The sequence below is a fragment of the Trachemys scripta genome, chromosome 9, assembly GCF_013100865.1.
Source record: "Trachemys scripta elegans isolate TJP31775 chromosome 9, CAS_Tse_1.0, whole genome shotgun sequence".
In the NCBI taxonomy this organism is placed as follows: domain Eukaryota; kingdom Metazoa; phylum Chordata; order Testudines; family Emydidae; genus Trachemys; species Trachemys scripta.
Window position 1 is genome coordinate 4,030,878 of NC_048306.1, and position 11,608 is coordinate 4,042,485.

Sequence of the window (11,608 nt, forward strand, 5' to 3'; positions counted from 1 at the left end):
TCTCAAAAAAGATATATTGGCATTAGAAAAGGTTCAGAGAAGGGCAACTAAAATGATTAGGGGTTTGGAACGGGTCCCATATGAGGAGAGATTAAAGAGGCTAGGGCTTTTCAGCTTGGAAAAGAGGAGACTAAGGGGGGATATGATAGAGGTATATAAAATCATGAGTGGTGTGGAGAAAGTGGATAAGGAAAAGTTATTTACTTGTTCCCATAATATAAGAACTAGGGGCCACCAAATGAAATGAATGGGCAGCGGGTTTAAAACAAATAAGAGGAAGTTCTTCTTCACACAGCGTACAGTCAACTTGTGGAACTCCTTGTCTGAGGAGGTTGTGAAGGCTAGGACTATAACAGCGTTTAAATGAGAACTAGATGCATTCATGGAGGTTAAGTCCGTTAATGGCTATTAGCCAGGATGGGTAAGGAATGGTGTCCCTAGCCTCTGTTTGTCAGAGGATGGAGATGGATGGCAGGAGAGAGATCACGTGATCATTACCTGTTAGGTTCACTCCCTCTGGGGCACCTGGCATTGGCCACTGTCGGTAGACAGGATACTGGGCTGGAGGGACCTTTGGTCTGACCCAGTTCGGCCGTTCTTATGAAAACAGGGCATGCAGAGGAGACATTGTATGGAGCTGTGATCCTGATAGAAATAGAGTAAAAGGGTGTTTGTGTTAAAAGCAAAGGCCGGGTTGTAGCGTGGCTTACTAAGGGGTGAAATTTGCCCCTGTGCTGCAGGCCAGCACCAGGGGTGAATTTCACCCTAGAGTGAATGAGAAGAGTGAAAAATGTATTAAACTGAAAGGGCAATAAACACTCAAGCTGTACAAAGATGGTTGAAATCTATCTCAAGCAGGCTTCTACTACACTCAAGTGAGAGAAGGACTTGGAATTCAGACTGCCTTGCCAAGAAAGTTTGCAAATAATTGAAAGGCTAGACTGGAAAAGAACAATGCTCGACTCCTGCTATATTGAGGACTAGTTTTCAAAGCCCCCTAATCTGAATAGAAACCCAGGACCACCAGTAAAATGAGATGAGAAAGAAACATCAAGGTCAGAAAACGAGTCAGAACATTGGTGTTGGAAGGGTTCTCTCTGGATTGGTTGATATTATGGAATTTGTCTTCCACTTGGAAGATGTAAATACTGAGGGATAGATTCTATCATCCACTCTCACACCTAGCAGTTGAGTCCTATTGATTTGGATGTTTAAGAAGAGTAGGGGGTGGCAGCATCAGACCCTCACTCATAAGACATCGCTTGCAAGGGTAGAAACAAATGCAGTGGAGCGCCACAAAACCTCAGTTTTGAAAGTCTTTAACGTTCTGGAGGCAAACCGCAAAGATGTTGCTGATAATTAAAAGCTTTGTAAAAATGTGGGAGGACGCACAGGGACCAAGAGAATGATTTGAAAAGGTCACCTTTAAACTAATGTTTATGTGCAATCAATTTCTGTGCAAACATCTCCAAAAGTTCCCCTTTGAGTTCAGCCTGAGCATGAGAAGGGGAATCTCTTGGGAAAGTTCTGCAGGAGAGAACCCACCAGTTAAGGACAGAATGGATCTTCTATAGCACAAACACCATAACCATGGGGTGACTCACCCAGGCAGAGAAACCATGAGATTGGTGCTAACAACCTGATGCTCCTATCCCCCTGGTACAAACATGGAATCATTCCATTGCAGTCAGCAAGTTTTATACCAGGATCAGGCCCATCAGTTTAAAATAACAGCTGGATATTTTTCACCTTTTGAAGTTATCCTGTTAAAAAATCTTTGCAGTTCACTTTTCAGAAAGATATTTACTTAGTAGCTTTTTAAAGCATTTAAGCTCTGAGACACAAAGTATTTAAAACACACATATAATACAGTGCTAGGGCTACCAACACCTTAAGCTGAAATATACAGCCGTTCTGGCCAGGAACCAAGACAAACTTTCCTTGCGCCTAACCCAAAAATGTCATTGGGTTCTAGCCCAAAAGCATATGCTGTCCACTGTGCGCTGAAGACCTCCAGTCTGGGTTGCTGATGGCCTTCCCCAGGGCAACCAGTTTCAGTTTCCAGTTTAAAACTTTCCTATGCTTTAAATGTGTGAAAGAGGGATTTTGATACGTTGTCCACCAAGAAAATAATTATTTTAACAAAAATAACATACACGAGAAGGTTCAAATAAACGTCTTATTGTGCTGTGTGTGTGTCTCCTGCCAGTCCTTGCTTTTAACCTATGCAATGAGTTGGAGGCATGTTATTCAGCCCTGCAAAAGTATGGCACAGCACCACCCTCTGTCCTTTGTCTGGAGCTGTGTGGACACATTTCCTAAGGAAGAAGAGGGTTTGTTCCTGCAGTGTGCCAAGACACACGCACCAGCTCCAGCTGACCCAGAATTCGGAGACAGGCTGGCTGGCCGCCTCTGAAGGGGCTTCCCAGGAACTGTTTGGATTCATGAAACACAACGTGCTGATGTTGTGCCCTCTAATGCCAGAAGCACTGCTCTCCTCCTGTACTGCCTTGCCAATACAGCCTCCTTGGAGACAGGACAGTGGCACGTTCCGAGTGTTCCCAGGCCACCAGGAGGATAATCAAAGAGAGCATGTCCCAAAACAACCTGCTGTCAGCAGGGCTGCTTTGATTTAGCCATTTTTTATTCCAGGGTAATTTAGTCTTTAGGCTCAGCCCAGGAACAGCTTAAGCCAGGAATAGCCCCAGGAGGCAATGTGCCACCTCTCAGACACAGTTCTGCCTGGCGCCACCAGTCGCTGGCTTCCTGTTTTCCCTATGCTGGCTGGTATGTTGGCTCCACCCATTTCCTGCCCACCTGCTCTGGTGGGCGGGAGATAAACAAGCACCTACTCTTGGGGCCCCAGACTCAAGATGCAGCAGCCTTGCAAGGCGGAGGGCTGGTTCTTACTCCCGTGTGTAAGTGCATAGTCACAGTCTAGCCCTAAATGTTTAGGGTCCACCCTTGCTCCCTATGAAGTCAATGGGAGTTTTCCTACTGACTTCACAGGTAGCAGAATCAGGACCAGGGAGAGGAGAATTTCTGAAATTTGATCAGTTGGGCCAGTGGTTCCCTTCTCTTCCTTAATCTCCTTCCCCATTTTGGACTTGCACTCTGTTTCTCAAGCCACCCCCTGGCCTCACCATTATGTGCCTGGCAAGTTTCCCAGGGATGAGTATTAAATTTGGAGTCGGTGCCAATGCTACTTAAACTATAGACAAAACCTGGGTTAAGTCAAACAAGAATGGGGGTCTGATCTTTGGTGATAATATTCACTAAACCTTAGATGCTACTCTAGTCCATGCATGGTAAATGAACTCAAGACAAAATATGGATTTCTGCTTAACAGGAATGAAAATTCAGCCTTCGTAAACTGACATGAACATAACGTCGTATCACCCTTCCGAATTATTTTTAAAAGCACTACATGGATTTACTAACACTGAAATTCACCATGAACCAGCCCCTGGGGGTAAAGATACCATTTTATTTTACAAAACAAATGTAAGTCATTCCCTTAATCTTTGGAAGTGTGCCTATATTGCAGGAGGAGCGGGGTTCAGAATGTTTTCTTCAGAAAGAAATAAAGAGAGACGTTGATCCCAGGAAAATCTGCTGTGGCTACTGTACAGAGTCAATGGGCCCACAGAAGAAAGACTGCCATGAAAACAGCAGTGATAGGAACATGCTTCCATGTGGTATTTCCTGATCCCAGGTTGTGAACCGCGGTATCACCTTTGCTTTGCTGATTCAAAAGTTGTTTGTTTGAGGGAACGTCATCCGTATCCAAATCATAAGCCAGGTCTGAAAAGGAGAAAGAGAAAGACTGTTACTGAGCACAGCGTACCAACATCTGGCCTGACGCTCTGTATGGATTCCATAGGATTATGGGACGGCCTAGAGGTCCTCACTGGGATCGAGGCCCCGTTGTGCCGGGTGCTGTACAAATACCCAGTGAAAGAACACATATGAACTCCATTTTTTAGATGGGGAAGAAGTGCAAAGAGATTAAGTGACTTGCCCAAGGTCATGCAGGAATTGAACACACATCTGTTGAGCCCTACTCCAGTTTGCGAACCACAAGGCCGCCCTTCCCCTATGGAAAACTCCCTGTAGTTAGGGATTCCCCCGGATGCTCACACAGGGTGAAATCCACCTCTGTGCACAAGGCCAGCACAGATTTATGCTCTGCTCAAGGCTCAAGACAAGGCATAAGGGGGACCTAAGCGGCAGCTAGGCCCTGAACTAGTTCTCAGCTCGATGGCGGAGGTCACCCGTTGAAAACCTGCATAACAGATGTTAGTCTCATACCGGGCCCATCCATGCAGAGTTTTGGCAGCATATCTGGCAACATTAATGTCACATCTCCCGCAGCAGCCAGGGTCTCAACGGGTGGGTCTACAAAACCACTCAGCGCTGGTTTCATTTTGTTCCCGTTGGATTTTTTTTTCCAGGGGGGTGGGGGGGGGGGAAGGTTACCACAGATGTGAATGGGAGAAGAGCTGGACCAATGCTGGGCACACTTGAAAATACCACCCAATGTGAGCTTCTCACATACGAGAGCTTTAATATCCTTTGTTCTTCCCACCACGGGGCGTTAGAAGCATTGATCCCTCCATGTTTGCCCAGTGCTTTCTGAACGTACGTGCCAAGAACGTTTGTCCCTGTGGGAGTCGGGGGCTGCGGATGAGGAGGGTGTCACTGGAGAGCTATTTCCAAAGAAAATCAGCTGGCCTTTGTTTAAAACAAAAATTGCGTCTGGCTTCCACACCGCCCACGTTTGCAGAAGCGGTGAAGAAATCCCAGTCACGCTAGTTCAAAGCAAAAATCCAGCATACGGCCGATGCACCACTTATGGCCTATTTGGAGAGCTTAAGCAGGATGGAAGTGGTGCACTGCTCAGGCCTTGCCCAGGGGTGAATTCCCCCCCCCCTTTTTTCTTTTTTAGCTTTAAAATACGCGCTCTCTGACGCCTTTCATGCACCTGTTACGTTGTCTGCATGCATTTTCAATGACCAGACGCAAAGCAGGACCTAGGGTTGTAATACAGGGACCTCCAGACTAACCACCTCCCACTCAAAGGATGGGGAAGAATTCTTCTCAAGCCAATGTCCCATGTCAAAGAAAACCCTCTTCAAATCTCGGAGACACCTGCGCAGCTCCAACAGCAGACTGGTAAAAGCGCCTGTCCCCTGACAGTGGTTGCAAAGTCCCATCGAACAGTAAATCCTAGATGCCGGACTTGCAGTGAAGAGACAGAGGGAAAGAACAACAACAAAGCCAGACAGAACAACCCGAACAGGGAACATTTTGCAATACTTGGCTAGAGAAGGAAAAGCAAAGGCAGTTTTTGGCCTGCATCGACAAAAGCCTCTGGAACCTAGAGCCCATTTGCAGCAATGGAGAACCAGGCCTTCAGTGTGAAGGGGACGTGGAGTTTTCTGTGCAAAGTTTCCCCAGTTCGTTTTTTTCTGCTTTGCATTTTTGTTGTTGCCTTTTCCCTCCATCTCTGCGCTTGGGGCCAAGCCTTCCATGATCTACTGTCCACTGCGAGCCAATTAACCCATCGCTAGGGAACACTGATTTGCATTGTCCCATTTCGTGTCACTAGAGGCGGAGTCCCACTGATTAACACCGGCGGAGACTCTGGCCCACAATCCATTCAGTGGATTGGCTCAGTCCCCTAAGACAGGGTCAGTTTGGATCACCACTTGGGCAGACCAAGGCACTTACTGGCTAGTGTCAAAACACTCCCCCGCCCCCCTTGAGAGAGGAGCCAAGTGATTAAAACACTCAAGCAAAAAACCCAACCCCATCAGCCTAATAAACATCACGGCCAAAGCAGTGACAATATGTCTTAACAATGTACCCACACACACAGCAAAGCAAAGCAGAAAGACATTAGCACGGCAAGTGAGTCAATCATCAAAGGAAATAATAATCGACAATTATTGAAAGGACACCCACCCACGCACGCGCGCACACACACACACACACACACACACGCGTACGCAAACACCAGTTGTCAGTCTCTCTAACTCTCCAAGAGATTCCCACTGATTGCCCCCAAATCATCTTCTCCCGCAGTCCTCTTTTCCATATGCTCTCTTGCTCCAGAGAGCTGAATGCAGACTCAGCAGCGTGTGACACAAGCAGAGTTGTGATCCTGAAACTGATAGGCAGATAAAGCCCATCTGTGCCCTGCAAGAATAAAACTTCCATCAGCCTTGCAGCTTTAAGGATTCCAGCCCTTGGCAGACAGAGAAATGGGAGATCGCACCTTTCACCTTTAATAGTTCAAATTTATCCCAGGTCAGTAGTGACCAAAAATTGTTACTATAGGATGACTCTTTGGTGACCTGTGTGGAACAAAATGGTCTCCGTTCAAGTCTCAATGGAAAGGCATTTTGACAGAATTTCATTCACATTTTTTAAAAAAAGATTTAATAAAGTCCTTCTCGGAGCAAAACATTTTGATTTTTTGTTTGAAATGACGGTTTGCTAATTGATTTTTCACATTATAATTAATAATATAGAAAGTTAAAGGTCCAAATCAAAACAAAACATTTCGATTGACCTGAATAAATTTTATTAAAATTTTCTTTCATGGGAAATTTTGAAATTTGATAGTTTTGTTCCAGTTTGGACAGAATCAGTTTTGAAATGGTGGAATTGCCTGCAAAATGGAAATTCCGCTTGCTGCATAGCCGTTGTCTTTACCAAATGTCATGGTTCCTCTTTGGCCAAATTAAAAGGAAAAAACAGACTTTTAAAAAGCACACTAACAAATTCAGAGAACTGGTAGGTAAGGTGCCATGGGAAGAAATCTAAGGAAAATGGAGATCAGGAGATCTGGCAGTTTCTCAAAGAGATAATATTAAACACACAACAGCAAACTATCCTGATGCTAAGAAAAGATAGGAAGCATTGTAAGACGCCAATCTGGCTCCATCAGGAACTCTTTAATGACCTGAAAATCAAAAACAAATTCTACAAAAAATGGAAACATGAACAAATTGCTAAGGATGAATAGAAAAGTATATAGGAACAAAATCAGAAAGGCTAAAGCACAAAACGATTTATACCTAGCAAGGGACATAAAAGACAATAAAAAGAGATGCTATAAATATGTTAGGAGCATGAGAAAGCCGAAGGAAAACGGAGGTCCACTACTTAGTGGGGAAGGAATGACATCAAAAAGGCTGAGGTGTTTAATGTCTATTTTGCCTCAGTCTTCACTAAAAAGGTTAATTGTGGCCAGATGCTTGATACAATTAATATTAACAACAAGGGGGGAGGAACAAAAGCCAGAATAGGAAAGAACAGGTTAAAATTTTTTAGATATGTTAGATATATTTAAGTCAGCAGGGCATGATGAAATTCACCTGCGGGTACTTAAGGAACTAGATGAAGCAATCTCAAAGCCATTAGCGATTATCTTCAGGATCTCATGGAGGATGGCAGTACAATTGTGTGAAGAGGCTTGTGTGGCAAATTTCAACCACTGCCCAGCTACCTTTGTGTTTGGGTAGAGCTTTGTTTTAAAAAGACTTTGTGTTGTTTCCTTGTCTAGGTATATTTGTGGCTGATGGAGTATTTTTAGGCAGATTGATTTTGTTGCCGACTTTTGTCCCTATTTTATCACCCGATTTTCATGACATAGGGCATTAAAGCTAATTTTTGTACAAATAAATAGTATTTCTGTAACTGTATATTTGCTGTTCTGAGTCCATTCTGCTTAACTTCCAATAAGCATGTGGTGTCATAAAATCTACTTCGCTACCCTAGTCAAACAATCAGGAGGGTGTCTCCGGGGTTACCAGATAACCTATTTCAGGCATAACCCTGTTCAAAAGAAGCATAACAAATGAAATCAAAGTTCTAAAACACAGAACCCAGAGTAACTATTTTCCTAAATCAGATCAATTCCTGAAATGGCCCCCAAGAGAGGCAAAAATGGATATTGTATTGATCAGAATTGTTGCCCTTATTAGTACAGACATATACAGTGCCACTTATGGTATTTTATTCTAAGCAAACCTGTGATGGAGACTTACAGTATCTAAAAAAAGTCACCTTCAAGGAAAGGGGGGGAACCCAAATACATACTTTAAATAATTCTAAGAACAATCAGTTTGAATTTACTACAGTAAAATAACCAAATAGGCTTCTTATTAACTTTCCTACTTGTATATCTGCACTTTCTAGCTATCCCCATCTTCATGCTTGTAAACTGTCGGAGTTGTTATGCACCCTGTAAAATGCAACAGTTTCTGCTACAAAGCAGCCTTTTGGTTTTGCAAAGAGATTTTTTCATTTACACTCCAAAAATCGGTTTCTGCTTATAATCAGTCCAACGCTGTCCAGAGGGTATTTCCAACAATCTGTACTAATTACACACTCAGTCTTCATTTGTTTTTTGCCCTTCTTGTCCTTTGTGCTGCAGATTAGATAATCCGCTTAAAATAATAGTCAATCATTAGCACTGCTAGTGTTTCTGAGGGAGGTTTGGCTGTTTTTTTTACATGCAAACAGGGCAGACTATGCAGAGTCATCTACAGTCCTTACCTAGTTTACGAAACTTCTCCAGCTGAACACAAACGACTCCCCCGTAAGTATCTTTTGCAACAAAAACTACTTCTAACACCGAGCTGCTGTGTGTCTGCTCCTAGCACATCAAAAGCTGCGATCATCAGTCCTGCTGCAACATGCAGTATGGATGACACCCATGAACGACATAAACTTTAAAATGTGGGCTTTCCAGGTCTATCGAATGAAGGCGTGACGTTCTGCCACGGATTAGTATTAGAATTATGTGTGTTATCTCTGCACGAGTTTATCAGGTACAAATCATTAAAACACCCTCCTTCCTGAACTGCAATAATTTTTGGAAGCATCTTCAAAGTCAGTTAAAGCAGAGTAGATTGTTTTCGAGTTGGCATAATAAGTTCCATTGCAGCTGGCATCAAAAAGCCAGGAGGATAAGAATTGGCATGTAGGCAGCATTATAGCAGGCATGCACACTCATGAAGAAACCATATTTATGCCCGGTGAACACCATAAATGGGTAATGTATTTTTAAGCAAATGCCTTGCAAGCAAAGGAAAATGACATCAAAGAGGACAATGCGTTGCTACAGCAGGCTCCCCCAGACCAACAGGCAGATCTGCTAGCAAAGCCAGGAAAGAGGAGCCGATATCTAGATGCCAAAGCTAGAGAATGTCATTCCACAGCCAAGCATCTGGGCCTTTGGCTGCCAAGTTTGCACCAGCAGATGGCTTCAATGTTGGACCTAATATAGTAACATCCTAATAACTGATGTCCAGGCATGAAAACTGCTCAAAGTGAGGCACTTAATAAATCTATCGGTGCTCTACCACTGTGCTGGGTGTAGCGTGAGCTCTCTATGCTAAAACAAAATTATTTTTGTCTAACACCCCCGCTACTAAAATGGGGTCTGTGGAGCACTGGTGGTACACAAAGCGCTTGCTGGGGACATGGTGCCAGCTCTCTTTGCAGATGAGAGAAACTCAGCAGACACCAGGAGGGAATGGAGAGCAACAGTGTGGCAAAATGTTCTCAGAGAGGACACAACGTGTAGGACATCGACAGCAGCCGGAAATAGCGAGAGGGTCAGCCCGGAAAAGCCAGCTCCACACACTTTGCCACCATTACGCTCCACATAAGCACTTGCTGTCATTGCCAGATGGATGTTATGAGATTTTGGCATGGAGGGGCTGGAGCTTCCTACGTGACCCCAACCAAGATAGGATGGCCTACAAGATACTTTCTCTATTCATAGAATCATAGGACTGGAAGGGACCTCAAGCGGTCAGACAGTCCAGTCCCCTGCACTCAAGCCAGGGCTAGGTATTATCTAGACCATCCCTGACAGGTGTTTGTCTAACCTGCTCTTAAAAATCTCCAATGATGGAGATTCCACAACATCCATAGGCAAGATTAAGATGTGATCTGCACTTAGGAAAAGTTTGGTAAAGTCTGGGGCACAAATGTTCAGGACCCATTAAAGATGAGCACATATTCTAGTACCATAACAAAAAATATGATAAGTGATGGACAAGGTAGTAAGTATGTATGGCCTGACAGTCAAGTGGTGGAACAAGTGAATAGGTTCCCCTATTCAGGGAATCTAATTACGTTGGACAGAAGATGTGACAAAGGAATCAAGAGAAGAATACAGCTTGCAAAAACTGCATTCAGCAACTTCCAAAACTGCATATCCACACTAGACTGCTGAAGTACTACTTAGGGTCAACTCTCTCATACAGTTTTGAGAGCTGGACACATAAAAAGGACACTGAGAGATGACTCGGAACATTCGAGTTTTGGTGTTATAGAAGAATGATAAAAATTAGCTGGCTAACCAAAACTACAAACAAAGTGGTGACAAGAAGGATGAATTTTAAAAGACCACAATTACATGAGACCCTCAGTAAAAGAATAACATCTTTTTGTTGACACGTAGCTCACCAATCACACAGTGCTTCACTTCCTTATTCATACTATCCAGCAAGACTGCAGGCAGACCAGGAAGAGGAAGAAGAGAGTCAGAAATATTGGAAATATCATCAGATGAACTGGTATCCAAAGCAGAGTGGACGTTTTACAACTCTGTCGAGACTGCGAAAGATTGAAGATGGTGGCCGACAACCTCCACAGTGAAGAAAAGAAGAAGAAAGAAAAGTCAAACCACTGTAGATAACTGCATCCATGCCAATAGCTCTGCCCTTATCTTCTCCTACACCCCTGCCTCCTTCATTTGCTCTTCAGTCCTATCTGGGCCCTTAGTTTCCTTTGCACCTCTATCCACGTCATCACTTAGATCTAGAACAGCATCCTAAAGAATGTATGTACAGTGTGACAGTGTACCCCATAAGGCTTTATGGGGGGGGTGCTTATAAATGTATGTATGACATAACTGGAATATGTTTTGTGCTGCCTGTGCCATGTAATATATCTCCATAAAGGTTATGGTCTACTATATCTATTCATCCTATTTGTACATATATATCATTTTCTACTTGAGGTTAAGAATATGGGCTGTATGCTTGCTTGGTTTCTAAGTAAGCTTTGGGAGGCATTTGGTCAGCTTCTTTAGGAAGGAATTCGCCAGGTTAAGTACCTGATCAGGAAACACTTGGAGAACAATGCATCTTGGAATGCTCCAATCCACATAAGAAGTCTTCCTGGAGACATGCAAGATACCATGTGGACAATGGCTTCGGCCTCTAAAGACTGAGTCATGCAGGGACATGGGACTTGCCCAGGTGACTCCAGAATTCTATCTTGGAGCTGGACTTTGCATAGGAGGTAGGGTTACCATACGTCCGGATTTTCCCGGACATGTCCGGCTTTTTGGGCTCCAAATCCCCGTCCGGGGGGAAATCCCAAAAAGCCAGACATGTCCAGGAAAATTGGAGCGGGGCCGGGCCGGGCCGGGGGCTCCGGGGCTGGGCCGGGCCGGCGGAGCGGGGCCGGGCCGGGGGCTCCGGGGTCGGGCCGGCCCCGCTCCAATTTTCCTGGACATGTCTGGCTTTTTGGGATTTCCCCCCAGACGGGGATTTGAAGCCCAAAAAGCCGGACATGT

The 11,608-nt window shown here is 44.3% G+C and overlaps 1 protein-coding gene across 1 annotated transcript in view; it reads right to left on the bottom strand.

Annotated features, from left to right (window-relative positions):
• Positions 1 to 514: 514 nt before the first annotated feature.
• GPC3 (glypican 3) overlaps positions 515 to 11,608 on the bottom strand; it is a 262,387-nt gene continuing 251,293 nt past the window's right edge. Inside the window, exon 8 of the mRNA XM_034782132.1 lies at positions 515 to 3,804. Within this exon, the coding sequence (XP_034638023.1) occupies positions 3,635 to 3,804 (170 nt within the window). The 3' untranslated portion in view covers positions 515 to 3,634. The remainder of the gene's footprint in view (positions 3,805 to 11,608) is intronic.